General features: G+C 41.1%; 1 protein-coding gene across 1 annotated transcript in view; it reads left to right on the forward strand.

Annotated features, from left to right (window-relative positions):
• Window positions 1-2883: 2883 nt before the first annotated feature.
• Window positions 2884-17441, forward strand: part of stac (SH3 and cysteine rich domain) — a 121080-nt gene continuing 106522 nt past the window's right edge. The window contains exon 1 of the mRNA XM_060823987.1: window positions 2884-3018. Coding sequence (XP_060679970.1) covers window positions 2884-3018 — 135 coding nt within the window. The remainder of the gene's footprint in view (window positions 3019-17441) is intronic.

The following is a 17441-nucleotide window of genomic DNA, read 5'->3' on the forward strand; positions in this document are numbered from 1 at the left end:
ATTTTACATTTATGTCAATCCTATCAGGTTTGAACCACCCCCCCCCGCCGCATCCAATGATGCTGGCTCCAATCCCCACTCTCCCCCAAATTCCCCAACACAGCATTCATCCGATAATTCCATCTGATGTTTAATGGCCAAACTCCCAGATTGATTGTGGCCCACTGAGGGTAGATCAACCCCCAACTGATTCCTGTAAAGCTCCCCAAACAGTAATCCCAATCTGGTTGGACTCAAACTGCAGGAATGACTGTGACCAAACTCCACAAGCTGAGGATATGGAACCTGATTGCACCAAATGCCCATCTGACCATGGTCAGCTCCTTAGCCAGAAATCAGACAATGGATTCTGGATCAGTGGTGCTGGAAGAGCACAGCAGTTTAGGCAGCATTCAAAGTGCAGAGAAATCGACGTTCCCTAGACTCACTGTTGGGAGATCCCCTACCTATAGTCCTCTTGACTGAACTAAGGGCTACTCCCCTTCGACATTCAGATGTGGCCATTTGGTTGAAGTGCATGTGGTGTGTTTGCGACACAAGCATCTGGCATATGCTGTGAGTGTGACATGGACGTAGCACAGTCCTGTACAGTAACATGTCCATGCTGTTGACTTTTCAGTGTTGGCACCCACAACAAGCAGTTTGGCTTTCTGTCTGTGGTAACCAGGTAGATGTACTGCAGCCTGTAAGTTCTGAATGAATGCATGATGTGCAAATAGGCAAGACAGAGAAGCTGTGAGTATCCAAGTAAACACAAAATGAGTGATCACAAAGAAATCAAAAGGCCCATGATGCACTCTCTTCCAATGTGTAAGATGCAGCAATGATCTGATGAACTGTGGTAAGTTAGTCCAAGGCATGCCATGATGATGTGGTGAGGCTGGTGCTTTGTCAATGCTAACTTCCATTGATGGAGGGTAAAGGCAGTTGCTGCCCATGGAGGATGCTCTGAGATTATGGCCAACATGGATGGCCAGAGAAAACACTGGTTTCCGCAGCACTGAGTAACCACTCTGACTTTTAAGTCAGGAATTGGCACTGTCTAATATCTTCCCACCAACTGGGACATACAACCTGCAAATACACAAGGCAAGATTTTGGGATAACAATCCCTGCCAATAAGGCCTTCAAATAAAAACAAGATGTGGATGCTGAAAATCTGAAATAAGAACAGTAAGTGATAGAGGGACTCAGCAGGTCTAGCAGTATCTTTGCAGAGAGAAACAGACTTAAACTGTGGAGTCACTTGGAGTTTCCCCAGCCGTTCCTGATTTTTATTTCAAATAGGACCTTCACGAGAGAAATTCCCATCTCATGGTTGAAACCTTAAGGTGGAGATCGGGCTCCCCTCACCACGACATTGAGAATTTTATTATTTCGTTCTCTCCAGTGCCCACGTCGCTGAGTAAATTCTGCCCATTATCTTCAGAGCTGTGGGTGGCAGCCGGCGCAAAAGATGATTTAAAATCTCAGAAGAAAATTAAAACGCTTTCAGTAGCAATTGTGGAGCTGCTAGAGTTCAGCTTCGGTGACTACTTTATCTGCCTCCAAACTGGAGAGTGATTTCAGCTCCATAATTGATGGCATTATCAGGGTTCAAGGCGATGTTAATTCCAAATCTTAAATAGCTGCCGCAGAAATAAATTCTCATATTGTAATTTCACGATCGCCATTAAGCTCAACGGGGAACCTTAACGCGAGAATGTTGCTCAGTTTAGCTTGAATATGAAGTGGTACAAATTGTTCCACAATTTGCAAAGGATTAATTCCTGTCGCTTCTGTTTTACTTTGTAAATTTCTGGTCTAAACTTCATCAGGATACAATTGTGAGTGATATTAAATATGTAATTACAGTAACGTGGCCATATATAATCTTGCCAGAGTGAGATCAGATATAATTCTGACTTGTTTACCACTTGAGCCAGGTTTGCAAATGACCTGACCTTTCAGTAAACGCCGAATCCAATTTTTTTTAAAGATCATTCTTTGGCAGACTAAAACAGTCAGAGCAAAACTCAAACAGAAATAAGCATAATCAAGGATAGAAGAGACGGATTAAGCTTGGGTCTTGTTGCAGACGGCAGGAATGAAAGAAGTGGGTATATTAAGGAACAGCCAAGCGTCAATTTGTTGCAAAGCTGCTGACAGGCAGAAAGTGTGGAACATTTTTTCTAAACTTCCAAACCTGCTGTTTAAATGCCTCCTTTTTAGTCTGGAGCGGCAGTTGGTTAGAAGGATCACTTACCCCAGTGGAGGGCAGGGAACATAGCCATCTAGGGAACATCCTTGGCATTTTTGTTTTGCGCATTGGCAAATCACAAAAGTTAAACCAGTTGTGAGAGCGGGCGGGAGTGTGTGTGCTGAGCAACACTTGCTCGGCGCTGGAGGCTGCCGACTGCAAACAACAACAACAACAACACAAGCCGGGATTCTGAGGGAGACTTTTGATCAACAACAAGTCAGGGCAGCTACAGGTGCTGGGCTGGACAGCAGCGAGGGCGCTGGGAAGTTGCCTCAGCTTCAGCAGCGGCGAGGGGGTGAGGCTGCTGTTCCCCGGGCCAGGGGCTCCTCTCCCCGGACTCCGCTCCCGGGATTGAAGCCTCTCCCTCGGCTGTTCTTATCCATCACGCAGCCGGAAATACGTGAGGAGCCCGGAGGGTAAAAGCCACTGGAGAGACACAGAGAGAGAGAGAGAGAGAGGAATAAACTCCACACAGAGTTGGGAGTTGTGGCCATCGGTGCGGGAGGAAGGAAGCAGCCAGCCGCCGCCAGTCGAGTCATTCATTCATTCTGCAGGCGCCTACCCCGTCCCGGGGCGCCTCCCCGATCTTCGCTCGCTCGCTCGCTCCCGGGAATGCCCTGAGCGGGGAGGGAGAGTGCAAGATGCCAAACCGGGAAATACCAGCGGAGGAGACCGGCAGCAGCCCCGGCGCTGGGGACACAGAGAAAGAAAACGAGCGGCTCGGCGGAGAGACACCCGTCTCCCCGGTTTCAACCCTGAGCCAGAGGGAGTCCAAGGTACAGGCATTGGGGGGTGGGGGGGGGGGGGCGGCGGAATGGAGAGGCTGGCCATTGGGCAGCGGGCCGAGCGGCCTTGGGTGCTGGTATCTCCCCCCTCCAGGGGGATCGGAGTGCAGCGGGGTCTTGTGCTGCTGCAGCAGGGTGCTCTCCCCTTTCACTCAAGCGCCGACACCAAAGGAATGGGCAAGAGAGAGAGAGAGAGAGAACTACAGAAGGGAGAACGTTGGGGGAGAGACTCACTTTTTATTCCCACACTCCAGTAAGGTGCTATGGAGAGAGAGGGGGGGGGGGGGGGGGGGGGGGGGGAAACTCACTCACCACCATTCATCCCCATGCCCTTCTGACTTATACTGTACAGCCAACCTGCCACATCAGGGTCTGTATGGAGAGAAATCCATGTTCCAACCCCTTCAGTAAGGCTCTGTGGGGCAACTAGACTTTCTAGGGAGAGGAAGGTTGTGGGGAGATAGCACCCAGTGAGGTTGTTGCCCCTCTCCAGCAGCAGTGAGAGGGCAATAGGGAGAGATTGGCTTCTCCTCGCCCTCCTCCCCACCACCACCACCAGCCCCAATGAGGGGCGAGAGAGAGAGAACAGTACCCCATCCCCTGCTCCAGCAATGATCCCTAATCTGAAACTGGCTCACCCAGGGCAATAAAGAGAGAGACTGATTCCCCACTCACCCAGCGACTTGCTACAGAGTTTATTCTCCCCCCAGTAGCAAGTAGAAATCATCCCCCATTGCTGAGAAATTATAGAGCTATGTTAGAATCTCAACTTACTAGCCCCCCCCCCCCCCCCCCCCCCCCCCACACACACACACACACACACGCACACTCAAACTGCTGCCCCAACTGTTTTGGCTGACTTCTTCTGAAGACATTATTATTATATGAGCTTTGACAAAGGGCCAGTTAGACTCGAAACGTCAGCTCTTTTCTCTCTTTACAGATGCTGCCAGACCTGCTGAGATTTTCCAGCATTCCTCTCTTTTGGTTTCAGATTGTGGTGCTTTTCCCCACAAACCCAAATGGAACTAACTGGCTGTATCTAATGAAATGTAAAGTTTCTTATAAACAAGAAGAGTTGAATTCGAAGAAATATTAAAAATGAACACTTGCTAATTCATTACTTTGGTTTAGAACTTCTTCCAATTGGAGGTTCATCACAGTCATTTCCAAAATAATATGATTCAAAGCTATTTTGTACCTAAAGCAAAAATTCCACAGATGACATGAATTTAAACATTCTGGAATTCAATCTTCAATTACACTATATATCCCACATTCTGTTAAAATCCATGTCAACATTATAATGGGGAAGCAGATTGCCTGCTCTCTAAAAAAAACAATAGAATTTATTTTGAGCTTTTTAAAATTCTATTGTTACTAATCAATCATGAGTCCTGTTGTCATCAGTCAAAACCGCTTTTCCAGATTATCCTGGTATAATCAGATAACTCTAAATCTCTTTTCTGTGATATAGATAGACTTCTTAAAACTGTCCATTTCCTCCATCACATCCCTCCGACTAGAAGTGCATGAGGCTCTTTATTTCTTTGTCACCAGAACAGGGACTGTGCAATCAGTGGTTTCAGCCAGTCCAAACTTCCACTAACCTATCCTGAACATGCATTATTCTCAATTTACTGTCATACTTTCTTCCCTTCATACTCTCAGCTAAATCTTTCCATGGGACCCATCTCTTCTGCCTTGAGCCAACTGCTGCTAAACAGCTGAGCAACCTCTCTCCGTGGTTCCCATGTTGGTTGATGAAACAGTTCTCACTGACCAGGTACACAGTCTTGCTCTTTAACAAATCTGCCATCATGTGTTTCTGCTCAAAAAAAACCTTGAACCTATTGTCCTTCCAAAGTGCTGCTGCATTTTCAAACTGCCTTTCCTCTCCATGGACCTTCGATGTGTTGTCACTTCCCAAATTCATGTCCATCTTCCCCACATCTCCATATTTGAATCCTACCAATCAGATTTCAAGCCCTGCCACTGTTCCGAAGCATCCCTTTTCAAAATCATAGATTACGTCCTTTGTGATCGTAATAGTGTTAAAGTATTTCTCCTCAACCTGTCTACAGCATCCTTTCCAACGCCTCTCACAGTTGAGTGGGCTGGTACTAGTCTCATTCCATTCTTAGTTATTTAATTGTAGCCATTGAATTGAAGCCTACATTTTCGTCCCTTTCAGATTCTGCACTATTTATTGAGATATGCCCCAAAGATCTAACTATGCATTCTCCTATTTCTGCTCCTTGGCAGCAATATTCAAGAAAACAATGTTATTTTTCGCATGTGTACTGATAACATTCAACTCTACATGATCACTATTTTTCTCAACTTCCGAAACTTAAAACTTGTTTTTTTTTTAACCAATATTGCATGAACAGAAAGTATCTCCAATTATAAATTGGGAAAATCAAAACCATGCCTTCAGTGCCTACTGTAAATTCCATTCCCTAGCCATTAACCATCCCTTTTTGGCATTTATTTATTCTTGTGTTTTGAAATAAGCTGGTAGAGATGTCTGTCCTTGTTTTCAAAACACTCACTTTGTCTAATGGTTCTGTTTGACGGGATATATATCAGTGTCTGGCTATGAGGTATTGCTCAAGTGCACAATCAAATCCCTCCTATTGATTACCTTATTGCTGCAATGTTTTCCATTGTAAGTTGGAGCAGGGAGTCCATTTGGTCATTTGAGTCTACTGCAAATAGATGATGTTTACAACTAAGATTTCAAAGTCATTTTCCAAATAATATGCTACACAACTATGATATTTTAATCATCTATCCCATGAAAGCAACATAAAGGTAACTGTGGAATAGTTTGCATGTCAGAAAAACCTTACGCTACGTTTCAAAGTATGCAAAACATCTGTTTTATTTTATTCCCCATATAGTACATTTGGCATATGCTAAGTAGTGTATCCAACAGTATGCAGTTTTCTTGACAGAAACAGGGAAAAGTTGGAAATATACAGGAGATCAGTCTGCAGCAGTAAAAAGGAAAAGCTCCATTTATCAATACAGAAGAATGGAGCAAGAACTGAATTGTGAGGAAATATGAGAGTAACTTCATTCTTAACTGCTCAGGTGATAACCTTGTAGATTGAATCCTCTGCTTATTGTTGAACATGTCTCGATTTTCATTTCATGTTTCTCAGTGTGATAGGGATAAGGGCTGTTCTTCACTGGACTAGGCTTGAGATCTACCAGTTTAACACCCAGGTACAGGCAATTTTTCTATTACGTGATGGTTGCATTCTTGTGTAACCACTCACTATAGAAACGTCATGCTTTAGAAACAGCATTTAAAGAGTTGACAATATAATTGCATTACAACCACCACATGTTTTAAAAGTTCATACTTTAGATACAGTGTCCCTAATTCATCAGTCATATTGCAGCGAATTCCTATTTAATGAAATGTGCATTATAGCAGAAGGATCTGTATTGCAGTTGAAAATTACCTTTTATTCATCATGATGAAAAGCTGTGTAACCAAAAGCATCTTTTCATAAAAAAGGAAGTATGTAGAAGCCAAAATACTTCCCCCCAGATCACGTCCGGGGGGAAATTGCGCCACAAATTCACCTGCACCTCCATACACATCATTTACTGCATCCGCTGCACCCCATGTGGCCTCCTCTATATTGGGGAGACAGGCCGCCTACTTGTGGAATGTTTCAGAGAACACCTCTGGGACACTCGGACCAACCAACCCAATCACCCCATGGCTCAACACTTCAACTCCCCCTCCCAATCCACCAAGGACATGCAGGTCCTTGGACTCCTCCATAGCAACACGATGGCTGGAGGAAAAGTATCTCATCTTCCACCTAGGAACCCTCCAACCACAAGGGATGAATGCAGATTTCTCTAGTTTCCTCATTTCCCCTCCCCCTACCTTGTCTCAGTCCCAACTCGAACTCAGCACCACCTTCCTAACCTGCAATCTTCTTCCTGACCTCTCCGCTCCCACTCCCACTCCGGCCCATCACCCTCACCTTAACCTCCTTCTACTTATTGCATTTCCAATGCCCCTCCCCCAAGTCCCTCCTCCCTACCTTTTATTTTAGCCTGCTTGGCACACTCTCCTCATTCCTGAAGAAGGGCTCATGCCGGATTCTCCTGCTCCTTGGATGCTGCCTGACCTGCTGCACTTTTCCAGCAACACATTTTCAGCTCAGAGGTACAGTTCCCTCATTCCAGGAACCGCTTAGTGAACCTTTTTGCATTCCCTCAAGAGGAAGAATATACCTCCTCAGCTAAGAAGATGAAAGCATACTTCACTGTTCCAGACAAGGCCACTCTGTGCTTAATGTCATAGAGTCATTACTTGTCCATGCCAACCAGATATCCCAACCCAATCTAGCCCCACCTGCAGTACTCGGCCCATATCCCTCCAAACCCTTCCTATTCATATACCCATCCAGATGCCTTTTAAATATTGTAATTGTTCTGGCATACACCACCTCTTCTGGCAGCTCATTCCATACACATACCACCTTCTGTGTGAAAAGGTTACCCCTTAGGTCTATTTTATATCTTTTCCCTCTCACCCTAAACCTATGCCTTCTAGTTCTAGACTTCCCCACCCCAAGGAAGAGACCTTGTCTATTTATCCTCATGATTTTATAAACCTCCGTAACGTCACCCTCTCAGCCTCTGACACTCCAAGGAAAACAGCCCCAGCCTGTTCAGCCTCTCCCTATAGCTCAAATCCTCCAGTCCTGGCAACATCCTTGTAAATCTTTTCTGAACCCTTTCAAGTTTCACATATCGAATGTGTTTATAGAAACTTTACTCTTATACTTTAATCCTCTTGTAACAAATTTTGAACTACATCCTTCTTTCCTAACTGCTTGTTGATCTGATTGTTAACTTTTTATAATTAACATATCTGGACATCTAGGGTCTTCTAAATGCACATATTTGCTCGTCTGCCATTTAAAACAATATTATGCTCTATTTTTTGTCTGCCATAGTGGACAACTTCACAGTTCACCACATTGTATTTCAGAAACTATTTCCTTGCCCACTCATTCAACCTGTTATATCCTCTACAGCATCTTTACATCCCCTTTGTACTTGACTTTATATCATCACCAACTAAAATATGTTACACTTAGTCTCCTGATCCAAGTCATTAATAATGTTTGTAAATAGCTAAAGCTCAAGCAATAATTTTTGTAGTGCATAGTTACGAGGTACAACCTTCTAATCTAAAAATGTACCATTTGTTCCTGTCTCTGTTTCATAGGCAGTAACCTTCAATCCATTTTATTACATTGCTCCAAAACTCATAAGTCCTAACATTGTGTAGATAATTTCTTCTTGAATATTTTTGGTTATCAAAATATACTACATGCTTATTTTCCCCATATCTGTCTTATTACTTACATCCTCAAGAATATCTTAATAGTTTTGTCAAACATATTTGCCTTTCATAAATATTTATGACACTGACTTTGTTTAGAAATTTTATGATTTCCTACGTGCCCCATTACCAGATTCTAAGCTCATTTTTCCTACTTCTGATTACCAATAGTTAAAATAGAACCAGACAGATACATTATTTTTTGAAAGGGAACTTATTTTTGATGAATTTACTAGAGTGCTTGGAGGATGTAACAAATAGGGTGAGTGAGGGGAACCAAGCGTTTAGATTTCCAAAGGCATTTGATAAGGTGCTACATTAAAGTCTAACACAAATACAAGGTTATGGTGCTGATGTGTATATACTGTTGGAGAACTGCTGAATGAACAGGAAAGATGGAATAAATGGGAGTATTTTCAGAATGGTAGATTGGATTTGGTGCCGGAATCAGCGCTGAGGCCTCAATGGTGTATGATCTAGATTAATGATTGGCTAAGAGACTAACTCTATTATATAGAACAGCACAGCCCAGGAACAGGCCCATGAAGCCAAATTTACTGCTGCTGCCAGGTATGGCAAAGAAAACTATGTAGAGGGTATGAAGAATTTTCAAAGGCGTACTGGTAAATTAAGTGGGTGAGAAAGAATTGACAGAAGGAATATGATTATGGGCAGATATGAGGTTGTCAACTTCAGCAGGAAGAATAGAAAAGAAGAACATTATCTTAAGGAGAGAGACCAAATAATTCCACCATACCGAGGAATCTGGTTGTCCTCGTACATGAATCACAATTAGTACTCAGGTACAGCAAGTATTCTGGAAGGTGAGTGAAACGTTAGTGTTTATTGCAAAGGGAATCGTGTATTAGAGTAAGGAAATTTGGCTGCAATTTATGTGGGACATTAGTAAAAGGACACTTAGAGTACCATATACGGTATAGGTTTGGTAATCCTAAGGAGGAATATATTCGCATTGGAAGCAGTTCAGAGAAGCTTCCTGGATTGAGGCATTTACCTTTTGAAGAAACATTGAGAAAGTTCAGCCTGTCATCATTGGAATTTGAGAGAGTGAGATTTAAACTTATTGAAACATAAGATTTTGATGGAATTTGACAGTGGAGGCTGGGAAAATGTTTCTCCCTGTGGGGTTGTTTAGAACTGGGAAGCACAAATTCAAAATGGGATTTCCCATTAAAGATGGAGACAAGGAATTTCTTCACTCAGATAATGTTTGGAATTCTGTTTCCAAGCTAGTAATGGAGCCATGGCCATTGAGTGTATTCATTGGTAAATAGGCAGATATTTGATTTGAGAAGGGGCTTGAGGATTATGGGGAAGTGAAGTTAAGGTTACACTCAGATCAAACATGATTTTATTGCATGGGGAAAGCAGACTTGAGGGTAAAAAAGACGTTGTGAAACTTGAAAAGGTTCAGAAATGCTTTACAAGGATGTTGCCAGTGTTGGAGGATTTGAGCTATAAGGAGAGGCTGAACAGGCTAGGGCTGTCTCCTCTGGAGCGTCGGAGACTGAGGGGTGACCTTATAGAGCTTTACAAAATTAATGGGGGGCATGGATAAGGTAAATAGGCAATGTCTTTTCCCTGGGTTCGGGCATAGGTTTAGGGTGAGAGGGGAAAGATATAAAAGAGACCTACGGAACAACTTTTTCACACAAAGGGTGGTACGTGTATGGAATGAGCTGCTAGAGAAAGTGGTGGAGGCTGGTACAATTGCAACATTTAAGAGGTATTTGGATGGGTATATGAATAGGAAGGGTTTGGAGGGATATGGGTCGGGTGCTGGCAGGTGGGACTAGATTGGGTTGCGATATCTGGTCGGCATGGTGAGATTGGACCGAAGGGTCTGTTTCAATGCTGTACATCTCTATGACTCTATGACTTTATGAATGCAAGTCTGTCAGGTCCTGAGGATTTATCAAATTTAATCCCATCAAGTCATCCAGTAGTATCTTAAACAAGCCTCTTTAAGCTCCTCACTCCTTTTTCCTCAATATTTTCAGAACACGTTTTTGTATTCTACAAGTGAGGAGAGATACAAGTATTTATTTCTTATCTCTGCCCATTTTTTAATCTTCATTGTAACTTCAGGTTTGATATCATCTGGAATCGCGGTTCTTTTCACTACATTTACAGTTCTGTTTTTAACATGTTCTGCTAGTCTTTTTATTGGTCAGCTCAATATATTGGTACTTCTTTCCTAAATTTTAACATCCTCCTATATCTCAGGTTTGTTTCTCTTTTAGTAACATTAAACCTGCTCCTTCGATCTAACACAATATTTAGCTCATCCTGAAAATCCTTGTTGACCCTCCTTTTCTGTGAGCCTAAACATAAAGGTATTTTTTGTAAATGATTTATTAATCCTTAAATGCTATCTATTTCTTTGTCCACAATTATATGCCTTACTAAAATGCAATAAAGAACTGCAGATGTTGAAGAGCTGCAACAAAAACAGAAATTGCTGGAGACACTCAGCAGGCCTGGCAGCATTTGTGGGAAGAATGTTAACTCTTCGAGTCCAGTGACTGCTGAGTTCCTCCTGCATTTTTTGTGGTTAGATGCCTTTATTTCATTTCCCATATCACCTAAGCCTGTTTATCCTTCATAAATCCCATTGTGGCAGCACAATGGCTCAGTGGTTAGCACTGTAGCCTCACTGCACCAGGCACCTGGGTTCAATTCCTGCCTTGGGCAACTGTCTGTGTGGAGTTTGCACATTCTCCCCGTGTCTGTGTGGGTTTCCTCCAGGTGCTCCAGTTTCCTCCCACAGTCCAAAGATGTGCGGGTTAGGTGAATTGGCCATGCTAAATTACCCATTGTGTTAGGTGCATCAGTTGGGATGAATGTAGGGGAATAAGTTTGCTTGGGTTGCACTTTGGAGGGTCGGTGTGGACTTGTTGGGCCGAAGGGCCTGTTTCCATACTGTAGGGAACCTAACTATATATTTTGTTTTGTTTATATTAAGAGATTGTCTTTATACTCGCTATTTGCAATTTATTAACACCATCTTTTATAAGTAGGTTTTTTTTGTGGAGACAGAGTATATTAGAACAAATAGCCAGATGGTAAAGGATAGAACATTGAAGCTTAATTTCTATATACCTGTAAGCTTTTACTTTAACAAAAAAATCACATAAAACATCATGTACCTCCAAACAATAATTATGCTTCCATAACCATAAGGGTAACAGTTATATTTCAAATTAATGCATATTACCTGTATTCAGGCAACTCCAAGTAATATACAAAAGAAACAGCATGGTTCAATTTTCTGTTTTCATGAGAAATGATGATGCTACTGCTGCAGAAATTAGAAAAGGAGGCAGTAGCAATATTCAGTAGAATAACACAGCAAAAATACTTAAAGTTATTATTCCTCAAAAATACAAAATGGGATACATCCTTAATTGTTGAGCAAAGTTAATTCAAAAATTGATAGATGTTCAGTTTGGCTAGTGTGGCAGGAGTGAAGGGCTGCAAATATTAAACCCTGTTTAAACCAGCGAGGGGATAAACTTATAAGCTGCAGGCCAATTAGTTGAACATTGGTGTTGTGGGAAGCTTTAGCAAACATAATATGCAATGAAGAAAATTGGCATTTAAAAAAGTTAGCACAAATTTGTTAAAAGACTAATTCTGGTTGCTAAACTATCTAGTTCTTAAAAGTAAAGATGAGGATGAAAGAAGGTGGTGCAGTCCATTTCTTTTAAGAAGTTTTTTGATGAAGTGTCACAGGCTAGTGAAAGAAAGCCCATGGAGTTAGTACAGACAGTGGTAAAATGGATACAAAATTATTTGCCGGACAGAAAGCAAAGAATAGTCAAGAATGAATGGATATTTTTCAGCCTGGAGTAGAGTATGCACTGTTGTTTCTAAGAAGTTGATATCTGGATTGGTGATTTATTTGTTATGCATTCGTAATCTGGACCACGGAATCCAGAACGTTATAGCAAAGTTTGCAGATAATTTGAAATTTGGAAGGACTGCTAACAATGAGGAGATTAAGGTCACTCCTCAAGAGGACATTGTGAGATTACTAAAATGCATTGACACGTGGCAAATACCATTTAGCAGAGGTGTGAAGTGATGGTTTTTCGTGGGAATCACAAAAAGCTAGCATCCAAGTTCAGCAGCTAATGGGGAAAACAAATGGAATGCTGGCCTTTATTTCAATGGGAATGATGTATGAAAGTTTGGAGGTTTTGCTAATACACTATTCAAGGCTCAAGTTAGACCACTATTAGAATACTTTAAACAATTTTGGGACCTTTATCGAAGGAAAGATACACTGGAATTGGAGGCCAGGAAAGGTTCACAATGCTGACACCAGGAATGGAGGGACTGCCTTATGAAGAGAGATTAAGTAGATTGGACTTGTGCTCATTGAAATTTAGAAGATTGATGGTCGATGTTACTGAAAGATGCAAGATTTTTAGGAGACTTGATAAGGTAGATGCTCAAAAGTTGTTTTCCCTTTGTTCCCTTGTTGACCAGAGGACATAATCTCAGGATAAGGTATCACACATTTAAGATATAGTTGAGAAGCAATTTCTTCTCTCAGTGCACAGTGAATCTGTAGAATTCTTTAAAACCTGTCAAGGCCAGGTCATTAAGTATATTCAAGGATACTATGGACAGATTTTTAATCAGTAAGAGAGTCAAAGGTTATGGGAAAATTCAGGCAAGTGACGTTGAGGATAATCAACTCAGGTACAATCTCATTGAATAATAGAGTAAACTCGACGGACTGAACAGTCTACTTCTACTCCTGTGTCTTTGCCCTCTTCATCAGTCTGTCAATGTCCTTCTAAGGTCTGCTATGATCCTGTTCACTACATACTGTTCCCTACTTCCCAGGCAGCGTAGTGGTTCACTGGTTAGCACTGCTGCCTCACAGCACCAGGGAACTAGGTTTGATACCAGCCTTGGGTGACCGTCTGTGTGGAGTTTGTACAATCTCCCCACATCTGTGTGGATTTCCGCTGGTTGTTCTGATTTCATTCCATAGTACAAAGATGTGCAGGCTAGGGGGACTGACCATGTTAAACTGTCCCATAGTGTGCAGGCTAGGTGGGTTAGCCATATGAAATGCAGGGTTATGGGAATTGGGGGAGATTCTGTTTGGAGGGTTGGTGCAGACTTGATGGGCCAATTGGCCTTTTTCTGCACTGTAAGAATTCTAAATTTGGAGAGATAATATGAACTAAATAGTGCAACTTTAAAAGGGGTTCAGGAACAAAGAAACCTGGGGGGGAGGGATACTTATACACATCTTTGAAGATGGCAAAATAAATTAAGGAGATTGTATTGGATTTGGGCTCTTTTATTAGAGGAATAGATTACAAAAGTCAGGATGCTACAATTAAATTTTTAGAAATCACTGGTTAGGCCTGAGCTGGAGTATCTGGACATCTGACTTTAGGAAGGAAGTCAAGGTTTTGGAGAAGATACAACAGAGATTTAACACCAATAATTCATTTAGCACTATAGTTATATGGAAAGACAAAAAAAAGCTATGGCTTTTCCAACAGAAGAAAAGATTAAGTAGAGATATTTAACAGAGTGAATCAGGAAAAACTGTCAATAGTGGGAGAAGCAACATTATTTAACAGATTTCAAGTAGTTGCAAGAATTTGGATGAAATTTTTTTTTTATTTACATGAATTATGATCCAAGGCTACCAAAAGATACAGACAGGTTAACTGAATGAGCAAAGATCTGGCAAACAGAAAATTGTCTGCTTTGACAGCAAGAATAACCAAGATATTTTAATTAAATAGTGAGAGATTGCAAAGCTCTAAAATGCAGAAAGTGTCCTTGTGTCAATTTGAAAAGGCTAGTATGCAGGTGCAGCAAGTAGTTATGAATAAATCTTTTCATTTGTCACAAGGGGAACTGAATACAAAAGTGAGGAATTTACACTTCAGTTCCTCAAGTTCACAGGTGACATTGCTGGAGTATTTTGTACAGTATCAGTCACCTGATTTGAGGAAAATTATAAATGAGTTTGAAACAGTTCACAGAAAGTTTCTCAGACTGTTACCCAGAACATCTTAAGAGAAAAATTTGGAAAGGCTAGGTTTTTATCTACTGAAGTTTAGGAGATGAAAAGAAACAGTAACATCCTGAGAGATCTTAACAGGGTTGATGTGGAATGATGAGATGAAATCTCTTCTCACATGTGGTTGCGAATCTTTGGAACTCATTTCCTGAAAATATGGTGGAAACATCGTCCTTGAATACGTTTAAGGCAGCGATGAATCAATTTTTGATAAACAAGGAATTGAAACATGATCAGGGGTAAATGTGAATGTGGATTTGCAATTACTATCAGATCACTCATGACCTTATTAAATGGTGTTGCAGTCTTGAGGGGCCAAATGACCTACCCCTGCTCCTTGTCTGTATGTTCTATGCCCCCATCTGAGAGGATAAATATTCAACAATGACTTTCAAAGATGCATTAGGTAAATTACTTGAAGGGGAGAAGAATTCGGGATGATAGAGGTGGAGCAAGAGGTTGAGTTATCGCAAAGTTGGTTTCAGAGAACTGACAGACACAATGTTCTAGGTGACTTTCTCCTATGCTGTATGACTCATAGCCAGAAGAAAACTAATCATTGATTGTTTGGAACACAACAGGCATAGTTTCCAATGACTTTCAGTGAGATCCTGTTGTTAACGATGCCAACTGTTGGAAAGTCAAATGCATATAAGGAGTGTTTTGAAAACCACTCAAGGTTAAGTCGGAGCCTGGGACTCTACTCAACACTTGTATAACCACCTCCTCTCAATCAGTGGAGAATCTTTTGGCCTCACCCTCTCAACATCTGATCAATCCAAGATGTTTGTCTCCCTGATGGTGCATAATGTAAACCTGAGGCCCATTGAACAGAGGTGTGAACTTGATGGTCTTGCTACAAGTCTTAGAGGTGATTAGAGGTAAACTGACAGTTGTGAATTTAAACATACTGCTCCACTTTAAAGGGATAAAATATCTAACATTTTAAAGCACCTTTCCTGACCTCCAGATATCTCAAAGCACTTTGTGGATAATCATGTACTATGATGTGTAATCACTGTTGTAATGTAAGAAACATGGCAGCCAAATTGTGCACAGAAAGGTCAGTTGTCAAGAACAACAATGTGAAATTGACCAGGTAATGTTGACTGAGAGATATTTCACTGAGCAATTCTTTATATCTGAGAGGCCAAATTGGGAAGAGGCACCTCAACCAGTACATATACTGGAATGTCTGCCTTGGTTTTTTGTGCTCATGTCCCAAAGTAGGACTTTGAACCCATAATCTTGTTTTGTGGAAGTGAGTTTGCCACCAGCTGAGCCATGGCTGTTCTATTCAATATTATTCATGGAATGCAATTTTATGTTTTGTTTTTAGAAAGTGGAAATTGCATACATTGGGTAATTGACAGCTGATCTGCTTCGACCTTCAAATTCATTAGTGATGGGCCTTCTACTGTCTAGACTAATATGAAATATTGTTCTTCAAATAATGCTATTTTAGCACTGGTTGCACTGTGTATGGTAATTTATACCTCATAATTAAATGTCATTTTAGGTTCAGGAATAACATGATTGAGCTGAACATAAGGTGAGTTGGGCCATGTTAAGTGTGTTCTGTATTCATTTGACTTTACAATAAGTACATATTAGTCTGCACATTAATTTGTTATTTTATGTTCTTTACTCTTGTGACATTTTAATTTTAAGTCTTAAGAATTACTTCATTTAAAATGAGTAACATTTGCCTTATTGTGCATATTATCTCACATCTGACAGGGTATAAGTTGTGTATTAATTATGGTACTTTATTTATGGGACTCTAGTGACCCAGAGAATGGAAGGTCAGCTCTCCAAAGTTTGCACTAGAATTCAACTAATCTGGCAATTTATAGCCTTGCGCAAGAACAAATGGGCATAAAAGCATTTTGTTTTTGTTTAAAAATCCAACCCAGAAGGAAAGAGAATCAGCTTTCTGTGACTGATAGTATTTCAGATCTTATCTATTATTCAAGAGCATTTGTGTCTGCTGTTTTTTAAAAAAAACTCATTGTGGATTAAGGCCTTTCCTGCAGTGAAATGTGTTCTGTTTGATCTCAGCATTGACTTTAACTAGTGCTGCTGAGTTTGGGTGTATCATACACCATTCCCTTTCCCACTTGCAAAAATAGGAACCTATCTGAATTTTTTTTCTTCTTGTATGGGATGTGGAGATCACTGGCAAGTCCAGCATTTCATCTCCATCCCTAATTGCCCTTGAACTGAGTTCTTTGTTAGGCTATTTCAAAATTAGTCACATTGCTGTGTGTCTGGGCTCACATGTAGACCAGACCAGGTAAGGATGGTAAATTTGCTTGCCTAAAGAACATTAGTGAACCAGATAGTTTTGTTTTGCAAATAAAAAAAATTGCAGTGGTTTCAAGGTAATTAGAATAGATTTTTATCTCAGGTTTCTACTAAATTCTAATTTCACCAGCTGCCAGGATAGAATTGGAAACCATGTTTCCAGAATGTTAGCTGGATGCTGATTTGCTAGTCCACTAACATTGCACATGCAGTGCTCTGCACCTTCCTGCAACATCTGTTGCTGCTCTCTTGGCATCATCTTGAAATATGATAACCATTACAACTGGCTTGTTAATGTTTGCACAAAAAGTAATCTTAAATTGGTGGCTGATTTAAAGGAGGTAGTCTATCACAAACACAATTAAATGGTGCAGGTGCATTCTAGTTAAGCTGCAGATGATTGATTATTCTGTATTTTCTACTCAGACAGAGTAGAGGCAGCAATGTTCCTTTTGGTGAGTTTACTAAGCTGTCAGGCTATGGAATTCCTTGCATGCAATCATGTTTTGCTGGTGTTACTTCACAAGTATCTTACACAAATGAGATTCCCTCTGCACTTTCTTTACAATCAGACTTGTGAATTTCCTGTCAGTCAGTTCTAATGGTACAATTAGATTTCATCCTAACACCAAAATGTAT

The sequence above is a fragment of the Hemiscyllium ocellatum genome, chromosome 4 (assembly GCF_020745735.1).
Source record: "Hemiscyllium ocellatum isolate sHemOce1 chromosome 4, sHemOce1.pat.X.cur, whole genome shotgun sequence".
NCBI classification, from domain to species: Eukaryota; Metazoa; Chordata; class Chondrichthyes; order Orectolobiformes; family Hemiscylliidae; genus Hemiscyllium; species Hemiscyllium ocellatum.